Consider the following 23912-nt stretch of genomic DNA (forward strand, 5'->3'; position numbering starts at 1 on the left):
AGCGCCAAGGCAGAAGGCGACCGCAGCCGAGAAGGACAATGTCCAAAAGTCCACACAAGCAATGAATATATAAAGTCAGCGCAGGTCTATAGTAATACAGCTTTCATCATTTTTTGGTATACAGGATCTTCGAACAAAAGGGTAAAGAAGCAAGGCTTACCAGATTCCAACAACCCACATTATAAGGTTGTAAACGAGTTTGATAGGTGGTCCGCAGAACTTTCAAATGCTGTCGTTTCACCAGCGATGTTGCACACTACAGATTCCTCCGGAATATAGTAGATATCCTGAGATCGCAGAGACTCACCAAAGGGGAGTCCAGTAGGATAGTGACATGAAAGAGATGTACGGCACATCTAAGTGTAAACCGTCTTTATTACATAACAAGTAAAACAATTAAAAACAAGGATAAAGGAAAACTCACATACGGGGCCCGTGCACTGGGAACCCCGAAAAAGTAGCGCGCATAAAATGGTCAATAGAAGACCTCAAATAAAATGGTGTCGCCTTCCCGACCGGTTTCGCAATCTTGCGTCATCAGGGGAGCGCGCTACTTTTTCGGGGTTCCCAGTGCACGGGCCCCGTATGTGAGTTTTCCTTTATCCTTGTTTTTAATTGTTTTACTTGTTATGTAATAAAGACGGTTTACACTTAGATGTGCCGTACATCTCTTTCATGTCACTATCCTACTGGACTCCCCTTTGGTGAGTCTCTGCGATCTCAGGATATCTACTATATTCCGGCGGAATCTGTAGTGTGCAACATCGCTGGTGAAACGACAGCATTTGAAAGTTCTGCGGACCACCTATCAAACTCGTTTACAACCTTATAATGTGGGTTGTTAGAATCTGGTAAGCCTTGCTTCTTTACCCTTTTGTTCGAAGATCCTGTATACCAAAAAATGATGAAAGCTGTATTACTATAGACCTGCGCTGACTTTGTGTACTATGAATAATTACTAGAAGATTAGCAGCAAAGAAAATATTCTCATATTTTTATTTTCAGGTATATAGTGTTTTTTCTAACATTGCATCACTCTATAATATGTGCAGATTACACAACACTCAGCATTCAAAATGATTCTTTCAGAGCAGTCTGTGGACTAATGACCTCTCCTCTGCCAGAGAAAAAGTAAACAGTTCAATTACAGTTGAGATAATAAAAGTCAGATAACAGCCCTCTCCACGACTAACTTAGTCGGAGAGCTTAATAGCTTTTTTGCATAGAGATAACAACTGGAGTTTCTCAACTCTTCCTGTACTGGAAACAATTAGACTGATGTTTCTGATCTTAATGGTTTTTTTCTTAGCTGTACTACACATACAAATCATAATATCATCATTTTTTTTTCGCTTCAGTGTCTCTTTAAGGTGCCTACAAATGATACAATCTTGATTTTACAATTTTACTTTTCTCTTTCTCTCTCTCAAATCCTTTGTCTCTTTCTCTTTTCTTTTACTCTTTTTCTCCTCTCTGTTATTGCAGGATAGCTGAAGGCGAGAGCTATATGGAGGCTGTCATTTCTTTCCTTTTAAACAATACCAGTTGCCAGGCAGCCCCGCTGACCATTCTGAAATCGGTAGTGCCTGAATTACACAACTGAAACAAGCATGTATCTAATCTTGTCACATTTCTGTCAGAAACCTCTGATCTGCATGCTTGTTCAGGGTCTATGGCTAATATCATTTGTGACAGAGGCTCAATAGGACAGCCAGACAACTGGTATTAATGAAATAAATATGGCAGCCTCCATATCCCTCTCACTTCAGGTTCCTTTTAAATTTGGCATTTCCAGCATGGTCACATGGCCACCACTATGAGGTTGTCCTGCTCAAATGACTTGCAGGATCTTCTTCCTAGACACCACGCCCCCTTTCCCAGGCAAACCACCTCCCTCGAGAATGGGAGGGTGATAGAAGGGAACATCCCAGCAAGCCTGCCCCTTTCTGTTGGAATATGTGGCTTCATTCAAAAGTCTTATTTTTCAAGGAGTGATTATAGGGATCAGGAGGAACAAGGAGAGGAACAGAAAATTGCCAGTGGTATGTAGATCCAACATGAACAGACCTCTCTGCTTATCTTGGGTAGTTTTGCCTCTGGTTGGTATCCTTTAAAATACCAATTTAGTTGAGCCAATCAAAGAATGTCCTGGTTAATTAACCCGCTGCCAGATAAGCAATTCATAGCTGCTGGCTTTATTTGGCTCATTTTAATTAGCTTCCTGGGTCAGTGGAAGTTTGCCTGTTAGGATATTTTTTGCTTAGTTCTAGCCATTTAAACTGTGACATTTTATTCAGACTTAGTGGAGCGTTTCTTTGTCTGATTTGTCCAAGGCTGATATCTTCAAGTTTAATTTAAAGTAAATTCTACAGTGTGTATGGTGGAAGTTTGGGAAATGCCCATGATTCACCTGAAATGTCTTGTTAATGAGTAGTTGATAGTCACCTGACCTAATCTACATGCTCTGTAGCTGCTGTAGATTGGCATTTGGTGAATGAGACATACAGTAGATTGAAGGAATGTAGTTTGATAGAAATAGCACAGAAGACTAAGAATAGCTGAGGACAAATACAATAGGTGAGGACAGTTTGTGCAGCTGTTAATATCACGGTGCTATGCCTTTTGTTTTGTTTATATTAATATAGAGAATTGCTTCTGCTTAATTGTGCCTGAACTGTCTCTATAGGGGGGTGCTGCACAACGATTGGAGGACATTTGTGACACATTTGAGATAATGAGACCAAAGAGATAAATCTTATTACACAAAAAATACAGAAAAAGTGAAGAGAAAGAGGAATGTAGTGTCTCCCTAAGAGGGACAATATACACACGTTTACAGAGGGATCTGGACAGAATAATGCCAGCTAATGAGAAAGGGAAAGGGAGTAAAAGGCAGAAAGCCATGGGCAAAGGAAAGGAAAACGAGAACTCCAGATAAAACTTAATAAGCTAAAGAATAGCTGCTTTCCTGGGTCAGAATTTCATTCTTGGATTTGGTAGAAATAAATTGCATGGCTTTCATTGGAAACCTTTTAGAAAAGGTTTTTGCTGGACATTTTTAAAGCTGTAAACCTTTTGGCTGAGTCATATCAGAACTTAGTAAAGCTTCTGCTTTTTCTTCACTTGTACCAGAACTTCTGGAGACACATATGAACAATGTTGCTGGTAAAAGATTTGTAAGGCTGTGATTTGCTGTGATCATTATTTGCTTCAGCACATGATCATGACCAACAAATCAAAGCCTTCGAAATCTATTGCCTACTTCTCCATGAATTCTCATATGCACTAGCAATACTGCCGGGGAGCCAGGTGAGTGAGGAGACCAGTGTGAAGGAAATCCCCATTGTATGGCCTGGACAGCTAGAATCCTTATTGACAGATGAGAAAGGCCTACAAATCAGTGTGGGGGAAGCATGAAGAGGAATCCTGGTGGCAAGTGATGAGGGAAGGAGGGTTGAGAATTAGGGATGATCAAGTAAGATGCCAGTATTTCAGAGTTGATGCACAATTATGTAAAATTTTATGCAAATATATGCAGCTTGAAAATGAACCAATCAATTTAAACCTGGGTGGGACTTGATTGGTCCATGTTCAAGCTGCATATATTTGCATAAAATGTACATACGTTTGCATAAGCTCAGAAATATTTTCATCGTATTGACCATCCCTAGTTTTTGAAGGAACACTCATTTAATTACTGTGTAGAGGAGAGGGACACCATATAGTGGAGGAGACAGGAAACAGAAACCACATGAGAAGTGAGAACAAGAAGTAGTGACTAAGCTCTGGCCTAAGTAATTCCAATTCAGTATATTTAATAAAAAGGCTCTCAGTCTCCATAGATATTGACAAGATTCCACAAACTGCAGATTACAGAATGCAAGGCCAAGAAGAAGCGATAAAAGGATCTGGCTGGTTATTTAACTCAATGTCCGTTTTGGATCAGAGCAACCTACGTACATTGTCATTTGTTCAAAGCATGTAATCTATGAATATGCCCTTGTAGTACATAAGTGCAGCTTGCCATCATCTCCATTATAAGGAAAAACATGTTTTGCAGTTATTAGATCCAGAGTGTATGAAATGCTATACCTCTTCCTTCCACAGGATAATATAGCAAGTCTTTTGTTTTGCCTTGTCCTCACGTCTCAATGTAACCAAGGGGGGGATGCTGAGGGGAGGATTCATCTCTAGAGGGCAGCATTGCTGATACTTGCATGTGTCCTGCATCTCTTGATTTTCTATTTCTAAATAGACATGCCTAAGTTGGGTCACAAGCTAGCTCTACAAAAGGGCATGCTTATAGTTGAGATCATTGAACATCAGATGGAAGTGCTTTAAGCGGTCCTCCTACCTACCTACCTACCTACCTACACATACAAAGATGTCAGTAAAAAGTAAGGGAGTGCTGAGGCAGCTGGCAGCAGCTACAGCACTTCTGTACTGCAAATGTGCAAAATGCTGCTATAGGACTCATAGATGAGACTCATTTCCCTTTTTTAAAGTATACTTGTAACAAAAAAGAGCCCCTAGGAGTACTTACCTTGGGAGGGGGAAGCCTTTAGATCTTAATGAGGCTTTCCCCGTCCTCTCAATCCTGTGCCGGACCCACCAACCGTCCAGGACCATAATAATCCTGAAAGAACCTCACACAGGCGCACTTGCGGCTTTTGTTTGGGCTCAGGCGGAATTAGCCGAGCCTGATCTGACCTGCTCTATTGCGTACGTGCAAGGTGTCTGTGCCTACGCAGTAGAGCGGATACGATCAGGCTCGGCTATTTCAGCCTGAGCCCAAATGAAAGCCGCAAGTTGGCCTGCGCGAGGCTCTCACAGCATTGTTATGGTCCTGGAGCTCGCACCACTGACAAGCTTGTCAACAGATTTTCGGGGGCTGCTAGTGCTAGATCGGGGCTGCAGGAGAAGACGCGGGAATCCTCATTAGAATCCAGAGGCTTCCCCTTCCCGAGGTAAGTACTCCCCCGTGGCTCTTTTTTTGTTACAGGTACACTTTAAGTATATTTTTCTTAATGAACTTTAACAAATCCATAAGGATTGTGCATACAGTTGCACATAGTCAAGAATATGCATACTGTGGCATCACAATGGAAAGAGCCGCCCTGCTATGGCCATGGGTCTAGCAGACTGGCGTGTACTAGGAGGCGGAGCCTTGGCATACTCTTATCTGTACAGAAATTTGAACACCTTTTTCATACAGGTGTGCTTCAAGTAACTTTACCAGAAATCTTGTCCTAATTGTACTTAACCTTCCTGGCGGTAACCCCGAACGTAGTTCGGGGTAAGCCGCGCAGGAGGTTTTCTCAGGCCCTGCTGGGCCGATTTGAATAATTTTTTTTTTTGCTGAACGCAGCTAGCACTTTGCTAGCTGCGTCAGCACTTCGATCGCCGCCGCCCCGCGCTCGATCGCCGCTATCCGCGTCGCAACACAGCCCCCCTTCCCTAGACCCCTGCGCTGCCTGGCCTATCAGCGCCAGGCAGCGGCAAGGGGTGGATCGGGACTCCCTTAGACGTCACGACGTCCATGACGTCGGTGACGTCATCCCGCCCCGTCGCCATGGCGACGGGGGAAGCCCTCCAGGAAATCCCGTTCTTTGAACGGGTTTTCCTGATCGCCTATCGCCGGAGGCGATCGGCGGGGCTGGTGGGATGCCGCTGAGCAGCAGCTATCATGTAGCGAGCCCTCGGTTCGCTACATGATATAAAAAAAAAAAAAAAAAAAACGGCTGCGCTGCCCCCTGGCGGTTTTTAATATACCGCCAGGAGGGTTAATCTTGCGGGCAAACAATGGTGATCTTTCACACAAAACAAGATTGAACACATCTATATTGCAGCAGAGTGAGAAGGGCCTACAAATCAGGGTGTGGGAAGCTGTTTCCCAGAGAAAGCTAGTCTGAAGTTGTCTGCCTCCTATATCTTTACAAGTGTGGTTTGACCCAGTAGTTGTAGACATCGACTAATGAGCGTCTGTTTCCTTCACTTTATTAGGAAACTATTATTGCCACTGAAACGTGTTTGCTTGCTGTGAGCAATCCCTCTCCTTTTTTATTTCCATGTTCAGATGAACTTATTGAAAGAGACTCTTGATTATAAAATGCTGACGGAATAAACACAATGAAGTTAAGTCAATGGGCTCGATTCACAAAGCGGTGATAACTCAGTTATCACGCCTAAAAGACTTTAGGCGTGATAACCTTTGCACTAGCAAAGTTATCACCGCTTTGTGCTCTAACTCGCGCGAAGCTACCGCGCGTATGCGCAAAGTCCCATAGGGCTTAATGGGAGCTCCGCGCGAAGTGCCGGGTGCTGCGCGCGCGCGCAAAACTTTGCGTGCGGAAAATTTGCGCGAGTTTCTTCTTATCATGCCTAAACTGAGTTTAGGCTTGATAAAGGGGTTTTCACTCGCGTGCAAACACTTTGCACCGCTTTGTGAATCAGGCCCCATGAATCAGTCCCGATGCGCACTTTGCTCATAAAACATCTCATCTGCCTTTTGGTATTGTATTCTCTGTACTTAATGGTTTATTTTAAATTCTTGGCGAGGCGCTAAATTGTGTGTGTGTGTCTGCTGCAGCGGAATGCTTCCAGAGCAGCTTGGTCTTCTGGGAAATTAGACTGCTTACATATGGCTATTCTAATAACTTCTGACTCTCTGTCAGCTTCCTTATTGACCCATAAGAGGAGGATAGCAGAGGAAAAGACGTATCTCTGTGAAAAGAGGCAATGTCTACATACAGAAATGTCTTTATTAAATTATGTACATCTTTAGCACAGGCTTCCAGCCATGGATGTCCTCAGGGAACCCCTAACACCACTAGATCTTATTGATTACACACAGTCCAGTCTGTCACACTGTTGCTGGTTGAATCACTAATACCCAATAAAGTGAGAGTTTTTATATGATGCTCCTTAGTATTTCAATGATAACTTAAAGTGAACCAGTCACCAGTAGGGTTTGTATGTTTCCAGGGAAAAATTGCCAGTAGGCATGGTTTAGGGCTGTTACCTTAAAGAGGAACTCTAGTGAAAACAACATAATGATTACAATTTGCTTATTGAGCTGATTATTTAGTCACTGTTTGCCCATTGTAAAATCTTTCTGCTTTACATTCTGACATTTGTCAATGGAGGTGAGTGACATCTTTAGTGTTGCCAGGTGACCTGACAGAATGTTGGTTACTGAGAATTCTATGCACAGAGGGAGATCTTGCTTGCCTGGCTGTTGGAAAAACCTGTTACTTCCCACAATGCAACAAGGTTCACAGACAGCAAACTGTCAGGACCTTGGTCATGACATTACAGTGTGGGAGGGGTTTCAACACAATATCACGGATCAGTGAATAATGGCGCACAGTGCCTATGCATAAAAATGGCGCCGCATTCAAAAGATAAGCTTATCGCTAATTATCGTTAGTACTGCATAATAATGGCACACAGGGAAAAAAGAAGAAAACCGCACACAGCAACGTTATTTATCAATAGTGCAATTCATATGCCAAACAGCAGGCGTTATTGTGCACAGTAACGTTATTTATCAATAGCGCCCTACATAAGCCAAACTGCAGAAGTTATTTAACTGCAAAACAGTGAATTAATTTAATGTAACACTGTCAAGGTTAGGGTTAGGCACCACCAGGGGGGTGGTTAGGGTTAGGCACCACCAGGGGGGTGGTTAGGGTTAGGCACCACCAGGGAGGTGCTTAGGGTTAGGCACCACCAGAGGGGGGGTTAGGGTTAGGCACCACCAGGGGGATGGTTAGGGCTAGGCACCACCAGGGGGGTGGTTAGGGCTAGGCACTACCAGGGGGGAGGTTAGGGTTAGGCACCACCAGGGGAGTGGTTAGGGCTAGGCACCACCAGGGGAGTGGTTAGGGCTAGGCACCACCAGGGGAGTGGTTAGGGCTAGGCACCACCAGGGGAGTGGTTAGGGCTAGGCACCACCAGGGGAGTGGTTAGGGCTAGGCACCACCAGGGGGGAGGTTAGGGTTAGGCACCACCAGGGGGGTCTTAGGGTTAGGGATAGGTACAGAGAGGGTTCTGTGTGTTAGCGCTAAATAACAATTAGGCTTTAATGTTAAATAGCGATAAGGCTTTAACGTTAAATAGCGATAAGCGTCAAATGCATTAGCGGCAACACCGTGCGCCATTATTCGCAGGCGCCATTTTCAGATGTACCCCAATATCAGCCATACATTATGGCCAGAATAGTGATGCTTCTTCAGGTGGTTTGCCTAAAAAATGAGTCGTCTTTTCCAAGAGCTGCTTGTGACATTTTGTAAAACTGTAGAAGGCATCCCCAGCATCACTTTAGATCTGCATGCTTACCACTAATGAGTCCTCACTGCATCAGTCTTTCTCTGTGTACTTCTATGGGATACAAGGAAACCTCTAACAATGTGGTCTGCTCCTGTATCCTCATGTGTGGTGGTGTTGTTTTTTTTTCCTTTCTTTGATGTCCCACCCGGTAGTCCATCAGGACCAATGGAATGAGGTGCCTCCTCCTATTGGCTGTCTCCTTTCCTTGTACATTATACCGAATGGCTGATAGTTTGTCCGTTTCTGCATTTCTGAATGCAGTACTGCACATTGAATTGAGGCCTTTTGTCTGCACTGTATGTATGGAATTCTGTGTATGAACACAAGCTGCCATACATACAGGTGCCTACATACCAGGTGATGAGTTCCTTCTGCAGAATTTGGCTTATTGCCAGCCTAAATGAGCTCCTATTCATAATTCCTGTCTTTTAGGATAAAGGCTTTCTGAATAAGAAATCCGATTCCTGTATATAGAGTGTCAACAGCATCAATTCAACACTGACAGTGATGACATCAAAATCACTCAGAGACTGTTTTTTAGGATAATAAATCAATCAATCGCTTGAATGTAGGTTGCCATTATCTTTACCTTCTGTTGGAGGAAGGGAGCAGGATAGATGCATTTTCCTGGGGTGAAGGATGACTTTGTGGTTACAATTATAGAGCAAAGGCAGTGGAATATGCAATCATTTGTTACATCCCAGTCTCTCACTCATTTGCATAGTTGAAGCTTGTGGTCTCTACATGAGGCAACTGCGGAAAAAAAACTAACTAGGATCTCCTGCTGTTTGTGTATTTCACTGTCTCTTCTCCAGCTTATGTGAAGAGTTCCAGTATTGGCTTAACAAGCTGTTTTTATTCCTTTTCAGGTCCTTCGAGCTCACATATTACCTCTTACCAATGTGGCGTTTAATAAATCTGGCTCCAGGTAAGATCCATTGATTTTTGTCTAAAGCTGTAAATTGTTTGAATGTTACAACAGACTGGACAATGCTTTCTAGTTATATGTTCTAAGTAAATGTGTAAGTCTGAAAGTATTGTTGGAACAAAGGCGCAGAGGCGTAGCTAGGGCTCTCAGCGCCCGGGGACAAAGACAGTTTATGCGTGCCCCCCCCCCCCCCCCCCCCATGGTAGCCAAACGCAAAAATGGGGCGTGGCCCCGCATCAGCATGTGAGCATGGTCATCAGTGCTGCTATACAAATACATAATAATAATATGGTAGGACATTAGACTATGACTATGGTAGGATTAGAGTGTGAGCTCCTCTGAGGACAGTCAGTGACATGACTGTATTCTGTAAAGTGCTGCAGAAGATGTCAGTGCTATAAATACATCGTAATAATAAATATGGTAGGATATTAGACTATGACAGGACTAGACTGTGAGCTCCTCTGAGGACAATGTACTCTGTAAAGTGCTGCTGCAGAAACTGTCAGTGCTATATACAGTGTCGAATTTACAGCTCAGGAGTCAGGAGTCTATAGATAAAAAAAGTTTTGGTACCCTAAGCCCCGCCTTCCCCAGCACAGACCACTTCCACAAATCATGCCCCATTTTTCTTATGAAAAAAGAAACATGAAAGGTAATATAGACACACAGACAATACCAGTAATATGCAGACATTACCAACGCCATACAGAATTAACCTAATATTACCAACAAGCAGATAATTCAAATCACAAGATTTACTTATTAAACAAAAATTGTGAATAGTGATCAGGAAGGTTAAAGAGAACCCGAGGTGGGATTTAATTATGTTACTGGAGCACAGAGGCTGGTTGTGCACACTAAGACCAGCCTCCGTTGCCCCATGGTGTGCCTCCATGTCGCCAGCACTGCGGGGGCTATAGCGGCGTGCAGGGGGGACATGGAGGCACACCATGGGGCAACGGAGGCTGGTCTTAGTGTGCACAACCAGCCTCTGTGCCCCAGTAACATAATTAAATCCCACCTCGGGTTCTCTTTAAATCATGGTTAGGCAACGATTTGGCGTTAGATTTGTCTGGTTTTCTACAAGGATGTTTATTAATAGCTCCAATATACGTGGAACCACAAGCCTCAGCGTGGCATGTCTGTGAGATCTAGGGATGCGTGTTCTGCATCAAACGTTGTTCCGAACAACTCGGAACAGAACACGATTTTGAAGCTTAGTGGACCCCGGCATGGGAGGTTAACTCACCCCTTGACACTGCCTTCAGTGGTGCGTTCCAGCTCACCAGCTGCTTCCACCTTAGTATTGTATTCCACCTTAGCAATATTGTGAGCTGGAACACACCATGGAGGCAGTCTCAAAGTGTCAAGGGTTACTTAAAAGCCCCCCATGCCGCAGCCCGCCCGTGCGCCAAATTCATTCTGTTCCAGGTTATTGGGAACAGTGTTTGGAATGCAGAACGCTCATCCCAAGTGTGAGATCAAATTTAAAAGCTGCATTATTTTACTGTACAGTAAATGTGAACAGCTTTTTTGTAATGGTCTGAGTGGACATATGCTGTCTCTTGTGACTCCATAGGTTTTGTATCCTCCAGTCCTTCACAAGGGTTAAAAAGAAATGAAGGGGGAGGAAAAAAGAAAGCACCGAACAGCTTGATGGAAACTGACCTTAAAGGTGCCCATATACTCGTCAGATTGGCAGCATATAGATAAGAAATGCATCTGATGATCTATCTGATGCGTTTTTAGAACATTTTTTACCAGGATAGAATTCCAATAGATTTCAGTTTGAAATCTATTGAAATTCGATCTGATGGCATTTTTTTACCATCAGATTTCCATTAAGGCCAATGCAAACTGATAAGCAATCTCATCAGATCGACCTACATTTTCCACCCAGCCAGTTCGATGGAAATCCATGGAAATCGATCGAAATCGGCCATCGATCGGTCGATTGGCCAACCGATTTTCGATCGATCGATCGGGATCGATCGGTCGGCCAGAAAATCGGCTGAGTGTATGGGCCCCTTAAGGCTTAGGTCACAGCTTCTGTGCCAGGCTATCTGTATGTCCATGTCTGACCTCAGATCAGACGGCTCCCTGCATTCAATGCTCCTGCCTGTGTGCCTTCCTGCCGCCAATACTTCCCTGTTCTCTGTGTGCAGAGCAGCTGGCTGACGTCTTTCTGCTGAGACGCACGGACAGCCAGCTAAAGCCAGGAGGAAGTGAGTGACCTGACTGGTCACCCTTCACTCCTCGTGTTGCAGCCTGACAGGAGTGATAGAAACGGCAAGTAAAATGGTGCTTGCCTGCTTCACTGAGGAGAGAGCGCTTCAGCTGTGCGGATTGGGTCATCGCAGTGCCCAGCCAGCTACAAAGGGAGAGTGTGGAATGCTTCTCTTCCGCACGCAGGAAGGGTCTATGGCTAAATGTATTAGAGGCAGAGGATCAGCAGGGCTGCCAGGCAATTGGTAATGCTTATAAGGAAATAAATATTGCAGCCATATACCTCTCACTACAGTTGTCCTTTTAAAATGGACCTAAACCAAAAACAAGCATTTAAAGTGACACTGAAGCGAAAAAAAGAATGCTGTAGTGAATTGTACGTGTAGTACAGATAGTTCATAGAACATTTTCAATGTAGCGAAGAACAGAGTCTCATGTTTATTTTCAGTTATATAGCTTTTTCGCTAGCAAAACAAAGTCCTTAACAAATCATGTATATACATTGCAAGTTAACCGTGTACCCCTCACTTGATTCACTTGGCTGCACATCAGTTGTCCATTGGGTTCCAAATGATATCAACTGAGTTGGTGTAACCCAGCCCTTAGGAACCCTGAACCAAAACCGCTACCATAGGATTCTGTAGCACCATGCAGTGCAAAATATGGACAAACAGGGGTGTACACTTAAACATGGGTACGCACTGGGTATACAGAGCATGCAGCCATCCAGTCCCTGGTTCTCAGCAAGTGCATCGACCCCCTTAAGATATCTCAGACTTGTACAAGTGTGTCTGTGTCTGACAATGAAGGGGGTTTAGTTTGTTGGTTGCATGACCACCTACCGTGGCATTAGTAAAACAAACCCACTTTGTCAAATTTTAGGTTTGCCTTTTAAGTAGAACATTAAAGGTGGTTATACAATTTATTTATTTTTTTTACCTGTCGATAATCGCCTGATTAGTTCATTCGATTGAATCTGCTAAAAATCGATGTTTCAGTATGCAATTGTCTGATTTTTCGGTTGATTGTACCGGAGGGAAGGGTTGGAAAGGCAGCGGTGAGTCAGGTCTTTTCAGCACCTGCTGACTGCGCTGCCATAGACCATAATATTAATTATGGCTTTAGTGGCGCAGGTGGAGTTCCTACAAAATCACTATAATTCGGGTGCTGGCAATAGCCGAACCCTGAATAACGTGGCCAAAAGGACAAATTAGATATGGTAATCAGTAAGGGAAAATATTAGGTTTCCCCCCCCCCCCCCCCCCTAGATTACCTAGCTCATGGAGAGCCATCTCTCTGCTTTTCCCAGTGTGGGCAGCGGGTTGGGCAGATCAATGGCCCATAGCATTGTGCCTTGGAAAGTTCAACGTTGATCGATTCATTAATTCATGCTGAAATCTATTAACCCGTTAGCAGCTTCAATACAGTTATCTCGTTTGAGATAGGTGCACTGTTTTTGACCTCAGTTGGCAGAACTGTTCGTGCTGTAAATTCTTGGAATGCTTTGATCTCTCTCTACTAGCATAAAATATAGAAACTGAAAGCAGAAGTCCTCTTTTATTGTCTGATACTGCTGTCTAGTGACAATTGGCCATACATTTTACTGCATTACTAATTAGAAGCACGGAAATGTAACAAAGAAGAAATATAAAAATGTGATAAATTTAAATTGGCCTGGACACTAGCAAGCCTCTAAATAAATTGGTTTCAAAAAGGTTAAAAATCTTTGGCCATTGTGTGGAAGGATTCAATCAGATTGATCGCTTTCTGATCAGATGATAATCTGCGAGGGATCTATGTTTTGGACAAATGTATGGCCATCTTTAGTTTGCTTGAAAAAGTGCACTTCAGAGTGTCAGGAAGATGAGTTTTATGTTCTGAAAGTTCTCGAAGATAAAATTTGATGTAATTGTGGTGATCAGTCTTGTAACATTTCCCCTTCACTGAAGATCTCTCAGCTGGCAGGCACTCCTGCCGTTACAGAAAGAGTAGAGAGGGAGTGCTGGAGCAGCAATTGCTGCAATTAGAGTATATTTTTATTTCTAAGCACTTTGAGAATGTAAAACACAGCTAACCTTCTATCAAGCTCACTTTATAAAGCAAAACTAAAATTACACTTGGACAGACTTTTGGGTAATCTTTTAAAAAGCTTTAGTATTATAAGAAATACTTTTTTGCATTAACAAAAATGTTATTGGATTAGCTTCTGGCAGCGCCTCAATTTGCCCTGATTCAATGATCTGATGAACAGAATGACTCCCTAATCCCATAGCTAATTTATATCCTGGTAATTTTAGCTCTATACATTTGTGTACTTTAAATAAAAAATAGGTGCAGCTACGGTAGGTGTGATTGTTCGAGCATCTTTGCTAGAACTGGATGTCCAAGTGTCTTAATTAAGTCTTTTTTTTATTCTATTTTTTTTTTATTTTGATTACATTTCTTGCATTTTTTTCTAGCTTCATTACTGGAAGTTATGACCGCACCTGTAAAGTTTGGGACACAGCATCCGGAGAAGAGCTTCACACTCTAGAGGGACATCGAAATGTGGTCTATGCCATTCAGTTTAATAATCCTTATGGGTAAGAGAAGGCAGAAAATGCTTCATAAGACGTAGCAAGAAAATGAGAATGATAATCGTTGGATAGAACCTTGGAATAGTGTAACAAATCAGGGAGTGTATTCAACGGCATTTGCTAATCAGTTTGCTGTTGAAATGCAAGCCTGAAATAAGATTGCCAAAGTGAGGCTGATTTCCTGGTCCAAAGAAAGAATGAGAGATTACAGTTCCTTGGCTTAGTGCTTCCATATCACAATAGCGGATTACTTATGGTGTATCCCACCCACCAGGAGAGTGACTGTGTTGTACAATAATTGGAACGCCTTCTCCTTAAAAGCCCCTCTAGTTACACCTCTTGGTGGTCACTTTTGTGTTGCACTTTATTTTTCTTTAATATATGAACTTAGTATTGTTTAACACTATCATTGTAAATCGGGCTACCTATGTTGGTTGAATTTATTTAAAGTGTACTTGAAGTAACATGATCAGATAAACATGTACATATGGTCTGTGTTCAATTTTTTTTTTTTTATTCATTGCTATTGCAAAAGCTAATAAATCAGCGCTTTACTTATGCAGCTGAAGCTGTCAGAATGTATCAGCAGCTCTCCTGAACTCTAATTAGGCGGGCATACTATAGCACACTATGCTATTTAATCTGGCCTGCCTATGCAGTGCCGGATTGTGCCCCCCCAACAGGCGAACTGGCTTGCGGCGTCCAACAGACACGCTAGGTCACTGGTCACAGCTCACCTGTTCTAGGCTGCAGGAGTCTGTATTCTGGCAGAAAGGTTACTGTCTCTAGTGCTAAGCTCCTGCCACCATTTTCTTGTAGCCCTGCTCTGCCTTGACAGGGCGGGAGATTTGCAGCTGAACTTTCTGCAATGAAGATCAGGGAGCGATGCTAGAAGCCGAGAGAGGAGTCACCGGCTAGGTGAGTACATTTCTTTTCAGGTGCTACTGCTAACATCAGATGGGAGTGAGTGTGTCGGCTACCTGCACTGATCCAGCCCTTCTGTCACATTTAAGATTTCTATGTGGCTCACAGGTCAACAAGTTTTCCCACCCCTGTTATAGAAGGGCTGTGAGACTGTGAAATTTTAGCAAGATGTCTGTTCTCCATCCTCAGTTCGGAGTGTGTTTTAAAAGACTCTTGTAGCTTTAAGTAGTGTGACTCTGTCTTGGTTTGTATATATATTTTTTTTAAAGTATTATCAGACAGAGTTACGGTCAATCAGGAGTAAGATTCCGGTCAATCGCTACCAAAACCTCTAGACACAGGAACAGTTTTTTTCCTCAAGCGGTAGCCATACTTAATGCTGAACCACGTTAGAGCTGCTAGGACTGATAGTAATCAACACAGAACTGTAAATGAACAATCCTCACATTGCTTACTGCCACTATACTTATAATGTCCTTAACTTGTAATATTCACACTGTCTGTCCTTGTATTGTTTTTTTTTGTGTTTGTTAAGCAACTGCCAAGACAAATTCCTTGTAGGTGCAAACTTACTTGGCGAAAATAAATTGATTCTGATATATACAGTAGTTCCAGGTCCTAGGAATAAGGTAAAGAAAAATAAAGTTCTGTAAATCTAGCTATTTTGTCATTGCTCATGGCAAAAGAGGTCTTCCTCTTATTTCACTATCTACAATCAAAACTTTTTGTTAAAATATTTGTATTGATAATCAAAAAGTTATTCTTAAAGCTACTGTAAATGCAAGACTGAGAAATCAATCTCACTCTATCAACAGAGATAAAATAGCGACGGGATCTTTTGATAAAACCTGCAAGCTGTGGAGTTCAGAGACAGGAAAATGTTACCACACCTTCAAGGGACACACTGCAGAAATCGTAAGTAAACTTCTGTTATTACTGATAAATGACTACCTTATCCAAATCTCTCTTTTCCTCGTCCCGCACAGTTGGCTTTTTCTTTAAAGCCTAAGCCAGCACCTATGTAATATACTGGTTTTATTTTGTGGCTGAAGAGTTGACTCACTTGATAACTTACTACTCATATATGTTAACATGGCCATAGACAGGATGTTTTTTTTCTGCTGGACTCTATCCAATATGTAGTGGTGGTAGGTTGTTGCTGAAGTTGAAGGGATGGGGAGTCAGCCTGCTAACAAATAGTTCATTGAAGACAAGCAGACTAAGGGCATGGATTACTGGAACCATGTCCTGAAGTCTGATGAGACCAAGATAATCTTATTTGGTTTAGATTGTGTCAAGCATGTGTGGTGGCAATCACGGGAGGAGTACAAACACGAGTGTGTCTTGCCTACCGTCAAGCATGGTGGTGGGAGTGTCATTGTTCGAGGTTGCATGAAGGCTGCCAGCATTGGGGAGCAACAGTTCATTGAGGGAACCATGAATGCCAACATGTACTGTGACTTACTGAAGCAGAGAATGATCCCCTCCCTTTGGAAACTGGGCAGCAGGGCAATATTCCAACATACTGGCCCCAAACACACCTCCAAGACGACCACTGCCCTGCTAAAGAAACTGACCATAGACTGGCCGAGCATGCCTCCAGACCTAAACCCTATTCAGCATCTATGGGGCATCTTCAAACGAAGGTGGAGGAGCACAAGGTCTCTAACATCCACCAGCTTTGTCATGGATGATTGGAAGTGAATTCCATGCCCAGGAGAGTTAAGGTAGTGCTGGAAAATAATGGTTGACATACAAAATATTAACACTTTGGTCACAATTCTGACATTCTTCACTTAAGGGTTTACGCACTTTTGTTGCCAGCTGTTTAGACAACTTTTTAAGTCAACTGAACATTTTTGAAATGCAGATGTAAAATTTCTTTTGAAATGCAGATTTAAAATGTTTTATTTATCTGCCATATCTTCTTCAGTATGAGATGCTACTGATACAAGTAGAGCTGAAAGTTATTTGTCAGTATCTTAAAAACATCAGGTACCGCTGATGGTAATTCTTCAATGGAGGCTCAGTGTACATAGGACAGTAGCTGAATGAGAATTGGTAATCTTTCTTGCTTAGTAACAGAAGTCTTATGTCCAGTTTATGAGTTGTGCTATATGCTATAAATTCCAGGAGAGGTTTTTACTGGTAAGGTATCCATACATCTAGTGACTTGGCGGCCGAGTGACCACCGGATTCAAATCAGTGCTGCCAAGTGCATGCCCGATTGACGATACAACCAATTTCAGGCCGAGTGTGTCAATTGGACATGCTGCCAGATGTTGGGCCATCGTGGTCTATTGGGTGCGCAACAGTAACGGTGAGAGATATTGGGATGAACGTGACGAAACCCCAGGCACTGTTCCCCCAGTGAATAAGCATACATGTATGTGTGCGATCATACATTACCTGACTTGTGTCACGGTGCCTGTCTGTCTTAAGAATCTGCCCCTCTTCCATTGCCCAATAAATGCAGCCGACACATAGCATGTGGTGAGTGTGTGACGTCACATGGCCGTTAATGTTCAATATTGTCATAATAAATGTTTAAATCTTGATTTATATCATAGTTATTTCCCCTTTCCAGCTATTTAATGGCAGTTCATACATGAGATTTGGTATGAGCTGTACACAGGAAAATCCATCCATTGTAGATCTTTTATTGTGAGCTGTTTTAATTGAACAGTGTGATTGTTTAGTTTAATGGCTTTGATATCTGCTAAAGATCCTTTTGTATTTCACAAGAAGGCCACAGCTGGGTTATTCTTTATTACTGGATGTATATTATGATCCCTTTGTACTCCTGTTGCCATGTACATTTATGCAGTATCCCCTATTCTCATTTCATATATTTCCACAGTATTGATTGCAATATGCTAGTATAGAGTAATTCCTAAATACCGAGACATATGGTGTTAGAGTTACTTGGATAACTTTACACTACAACTTCTGAGAGAGCTAGTCAGAAATGATACATTTGTAATGGTCTGAAGCTGATCTGACAGGAAACTTACCAACCGGAAACAGTGCAGTGTTTGTCTTAGTTATTTGTTCTGTTTTAAAGTACTTGGCGTATCCCAGGCTGGAAGGACCCCAGCAAGATGTTCTGCCATTTCAAAATTCATGTGACCCATCCACTTTTTCTCGCACGGGTTGTATTCAAAAGGGCCTGTTCAGACTATGTGCGTTCCCAGCCGTTTTTCCAGAACGCGTACAGGCAGACTTTCCGCATAGAAACGGCTATTAATGTTTTCGAATGGCCTCGTTCACATGTATGCGTATGAGACGCATACGTTTATCATCCGCATTGCTGCACGCAGTTCTGTGCATCACGCATAGAAACGGACGCAATGAAAGTCTATGGACGCGTATTAAAAACGCGTACTATTGCGTTTTTAGTGTACGCTTCCCTCTGTGGTTCCCATAATACTTTTTTTTTTTCCTGGGTCACGTTGCGTTCGAAAATGCATTCGAAAGCAAGAAAAATGCATGCATTTTTCAACTTGCATTTCTTTGAATTTATACGCGTTCTACAAACGTTGACAGTCTCAACAGGCAGGGATGATTTCCAAAAGATTTTATGCTGAAATCTATTGAAAATCTGTCTGCAGTGTGTGGGCAGGCAATAGATCTTTCTATGATCAGATTAGATCAGTGAGGGATCTGCTGGTCGATAGTGGCAGATCACATGATGTATGGTCACCTTAACCAACTACACTATCTCTTCCTCTCACTAAGAGACTTTAGTCCACATAAAAATGCTGACGTGTTAACAGTGGCGCTATAGGCCACCTGTAGGCCTCCTTGAGTCCCCAGGAAAGGGAAGAAGTACAAGCAGTGCCCCAAGCACACTCATTGCCTGGAATGTGCCACCTGCAGCTGCACCCCGGGTGGGGAGAGAGGGCAAAGCAGACAGTCTCCCTACCACCTGGGAAAGCCATCCACAGTTGCCTCCCAAAGGAAAGAAATCCTACCTCTTGCAAGCATCATCCCACCTGCAGAGACGCGTTTGCTGGGGCTGCCGTGAAAGGGCCCCTAGGGTGTGTCCAGAAGGTCCCTTTCCCCCTCTGGGCCACAGCTTTTTATGCTAGCTCATGCAATAGTGTCTCATCGCTGTATTTGCATTGTTTGTATCAAGTGAAAAGAAGTGACATCCCTTCTAAAATGCTACATTAGGTGGGCGGAGCTGTGATAGACTGAGATTTCACTTGATTACCTGAGAGATAGATTAGGAGCTCTATGAGGAACAGATGTGAATGCTTCTGTGTGAAGTGTTGTGTAATGTGCTGGCACTGTATTCTGTATAAATACTGGAGATTAATAAATAAGGTATAAGAAGCTGTTTCAGGCCTCCAAAGCAGGTGGTCTGAATTTATAATGGTAATCCTTTGATATTTCATGTCTGGGATGATGTAAGAAATGTTTGTCAGGCACACATTAATCTGCTGCCTCTGTAGACAAGCCCTGTAATAGAGTCCTGTGTAGAGACTGCTCTCTGAGTCTCTTGTGTCTGCTGTCTGTGGGACGATGCATTATTTGACAGATAATATGCTCTGTGCTTTGTGAAATCCGCTGCTCACGCCACCTGCAGAAAGACTGCTGCTGTAAGCGGCACAGAGTGATTATCGCCACTAGCCCCTGTGACAGCTCTCCATTTCTTTCCTATTCATTATGCAGATGTGGAAAATGTTTTATGTAGGCGTAATCTAAATCAGTGCAGCGGCTCCTCTGTTAGCATGACATATATGATTCAAAACTACAGTAGATGAATACAAAATTGTTCAGCTTTGTGTGTTCTATTTGTGGCAAATTCCAAAAACAAATAGACTGAGACCAGACTGCATCACTTGCTGAGTTGCCAAAGACATGTAATGGTATTTGGAAGATGGTTACAGGAGAGGTTCAGCAGTACCGCCTTCTGAACACCTTTAAGGCTAGTGTTTTATTTTGTTTCTGACATTTTAATGGACAACTGTATCATATTTATTTCCTTTTAAACAATACCAGTTGCCTGGCTATCCTGCCCTGGCTATCCACGTTTCTGCTTCACAGAAACGTGACTTCACAACGGCATCCCTGATGGCGCCCTTCAGCTCTCAGGATTCAACCTCATCTGAGCAGACCACGACAGCACCCTCTTGGGAAAAATGGAAGAGGGCGGCATCTGTTTTTACGTCAGCTCCACCTGGTGCTCAAATACCTCCATACTTGCCAAGAGTTGCTCCCAAGAACTTGAGATTCTTCTTGTAAACTGCAGACCACAATACTCACCCAGAGAGTTCTCCTCCTACGTCCTTGTTGGCGTATACATTCCTCCGGATGCCGAGGTCAAAGCCACCCCGCACATTCTCAGCGACACCATCACGCAGTGGGAGACGTCCCTCCCAGACTCACTGTTCATTATATTGGGGCACTTTAACAGGGCCAACCTCCACCAAGAGTTACCACGCTTCCATCAGCACATTACATGCCCCACTAGGAGCGCTAACACCCTCGACCACTGCTAAACGGTCCTGAAAGATGCATACAAGGCCGTTCCGTGGGCAGCACTAGGCTCATCTGATCACTGCCTCATCCACCTGATACCCACCTATAAGAGGCACCTGGAAACTGCAAAACCGCCAAAGTATGGTCAAGTGAGGCCAAGCTACAACTTCAATCCTGCTTCAAATGTACAGACGGGGAGGCCCTGAAAGCACCAAACCTGGATGAGTGGGCGGACAACGTTTCATCATATATCGGCTTCTGTGAGGACCTGTGTATACCAACAAAATCCTTTAAACTTTACCCAAACAACAAACCATGGTTCACCAAGAAACTACAACATCTGCGGAGATGCAAAGAAGCTGCGCACAAGGCTGGTAACCAGGAGCACTATAGAAGGGCAAAAAAACAACCTGAACAGGGAACTGAGATCTGCCAAAAAGACTTCTGCAGGAAAGCTGAAGCAGAACCTCTCCTCTGACTCGCAAGCTGTCTGGGAAGGGCTCAAGGCCGCCACCAACTATAAGCCTTCCCCTCAACATGCAACTCCCAGTTCTGAGCTCGCTGAGAACCTCAGTGACTTTTACTGCAGATTTGAGAACCAAGCAGCATCTGCAGGGCTCTTGGAGGGGACTGCTCCCTCCTCCACCCTATCTGTTCCCTGTCCAAGCTCACCCTCTCTGGCTGTGAACGTGGGTGACACTGCGGCACCTGTCAAAGCTAAATGCTAGGAAAGCCTCAGGCCCAGACAGAGTGTCGCCAGCATGCCTTTAGACCTGTGCACATCAACTAGCTTCTATTCTCTCCTCCGTCTTCACCAGATCCCTTCAGGAAGGCAAAGTCCCTGCATGCTTTAAGAGGTCGACCATCATCCCTGTCCCCAAAAAGCAGGGAGTCACCGACCTCAACTTCAGACCTGTGGCTCTCACATCTGTCATCATGAAAACTTTTGAAAGCATGGTTATGCCCCTCCTAAAAGTCTCCACAGAGCCCCTGCTGGACCCGCTCCAGTTTGTGTACAGAGCCAACCGGTCCACTGATGACGCCATTAACTCTGCCTGGAGTCAGTCCATGAGCACCTGGATAGACCAAACTCATACACCAGGATCCTCCTCCTCGCCTTCAGCTCGGCGTTTAACACCATTGGCCCACAAATACTTTAGGCGAACCTTGCTGCGCTCAAAATCCACCCCACCCTGCACCTATGGATCACTGAGTTCCTCACAAACAGATCCCAGGTCGTCAAGCTAGGTGCTATCCTCTCTCAACCAAGGACCACCAACACAGGGGCCCCTCAAGGCTGTGTCCTGTTACCGATCCTGTTCTCTCTGTTTAAAAACAACTGCAGATCCACGGATAGCTCTGCCAGAATTATCAAATTTGCCGACGACACCACCATTGTTGGCCTCATCGCCAATAACGATAAGGAGGCATACCTCCATCAGATTGGAAGAATTTGCAACTGGTGCAGAGAGAATGGGCTGGTCCTCAACACCGCAAAAATTGTTGAGATGATCATTGACTATAGAAAGCGTGCCCCCACTCCACCCCCAATCTACATAGAAGGCACAGAGGTTGCACGAGTCCCCTGCTCTCGTCTCCTGGGCACAACCATCTCCAACGACCTGAGGTGGAAGGCCAACACCACCTCCACCCAGAGGAAAGCCCAGCAGAGACTATTGTTCCTCTGCCAACTGAGGAAGTTCGGTATGGACCAGAAACTTCTGACAAGCTTCTACTCGGCCACAATCGAATCTGTCCTCTGTTCCTCTATCCTGGTCTGGCACGCTGGCTCCTCCGCCAGTGACAGACACAAACTACAGAGTCATCAGATCAGCAGAGAAATCGGTAAACCACTGCACTCTCTGGATCTCCTCTATGACAGCCGACTGTGCTCCAAAGCTTTGCGTATTGCAAATTATCCCTCTCACCCGAGCTCCCGCTTCTTCAGTTGCCTCCATTCAGTCCTGAGATATCGGTCCATCTATACCAGGACCTCAAGGCACAGGAACAGCTTCTTCCCCTCAGCGGTCACATCAATGAACTCTCTTGACTCGCTCCCATCCCCCACCTCCACTACCCCCCCACACCCCCCCCCCCCCCCCCCTCCTTAGCTCATTCTCCCTCTACCTGCTGGAATGGTCTTAAGGATGTATACATCACAGAACTCCATATTTCTTTCTTTGTGTAAATGTTTTTGTTATGAAATTGCTGTATTGTATTTGTTGGTTGCATACTACCATGTTATCTTCTGTTATCTCCATTGTGTTCCCTTACTGTTCCTTTAGGCCCCGTTCACATCACAAACGCGGATGGCCACGCATGCGGAACGCAACGCATGCAACCGCACGTCATCCGCGTTTGTGTGCGTTGCGTGGCTGATCCCATCACTGAAAAGTGAATGGGACAGCCACGCGTTTTTACAAAAAATGCGTGCAGCATGCGTTCCCGGACCGCACAAGTCCGGAATGCATGCAGTGTGAACATCAGACATTGCACTATATGCAATGTCTGATATCGTGCGTGTCGGCCACCTGCACGCGTTTCCAAAACGCGGCTGGAAACGCGTGCAGTGTGAACGGGGCCTTAGCCCTGCTCTCTGCCAGACCCAATTCCGAGCATGGCCCAGTCGTGCTTGGCAATAATAAAAATGATTCTGATTCTGATGATTCTGATCTGCAGCCTCTAATACTTTTAGCCATAGACCCTGAACAAGCATGCAGCAGATCAGGTGTTTCTGACATTATTGTCCAATCTGACAAGGTTATATGCATACTTGTTTCTTGTGTACTTCAGATACTACTGCAGCCACATAGACCAACAGGGCTGACAGGCAACTGGTATTGTTTAAAAGAAAATAAATATGGCAGCCTCCATATTCTTCTTAGTATATCAGAGCTGCGGAAAAAAGATTTCATACTCACCAGCAGCTTCCTCCTGCAGCATAAACACGTCCCACGCTATCTTCCCGCAGTCTGCCGTTCACCCCCGGTAGCCAGACATGGGCTTTCGAGTAGAGTACTACTCGAATTCGGAATTCAAGTGAAGTCTAATGACTTCACGTGTGACCGCGGTATTAGGGGGGTTAACTTACCCAGAAGTCTTCGGGACATCTGTGTTTCATTACGTGTCATAGGTGTAATGAAAGCCACATTCCAAGACTCACTACCGCGCTTCCTCCTCCTCCCTTGAAAGAGGAAGCGCGGTAGTGTCTTGGAACGCGGCTTTCATTACGCCTATGACGCGTAATGAAACACAGATGTCCCGAATACTTCTGGGTAAGTTAACCCCCTTATCCTACGGTCACACATGAAGTCATTAGACTTAATTTGAATCCCGAATTCGAGTAGTACTCTACTTGAAAGCCCATTCCTGCCGGTAACTTGTTCAGTCGGATCCAGTCTCTGTCTTCTGCACATGAGCAGACCTCCCGTGCACGT

The 23912-nt window shown here is 44.1% G+C and overlaps 1 protein-coding gene across 1 annotated transcript in view; it reads left to right on the forward strand.

Moving 5' to 3' along the window:
- The window catches only part of DAW1 (dynein assembly factor with WD repeats 1), a 103638-nt gene that overhangs the window by 18723 nt on the left and 61003 nt on the right, over nucleotides 1–23912 (forward strand). The window contains exons 4-6 of the mRNA XM_068280528.1: nucleotides 9201–9259; nucleotides 13948–14070; nucleotides 15804–15903. Of these exons, the coding sequence (XP_068136629.1) occupies nucleotides 9201–9259; nucleotides 13948–14070; nucleotides 15804–15903 (282 nt within the window). The remainder of the gene's footprint in view (nucleotides 1–9200; nucleotides 9260–13947; nucleotides 14071–15803; nucleotides 15904–23912) is intronic.

This window comes from Hyperolius riggenbachi, chromosome 4, assembly GCF_040937935.1.
Source record: "Hyperolius riggenbachi isolate aHypRig1 chromosome 4, aHypRig1.pri, whole genome shotgun sequence".
NCBI lineage: Eukaryota > Metazoa > Chordata > Amphibia > Anura > Hyperoliidae > Hyperolius > Hyperolius riggenbachi.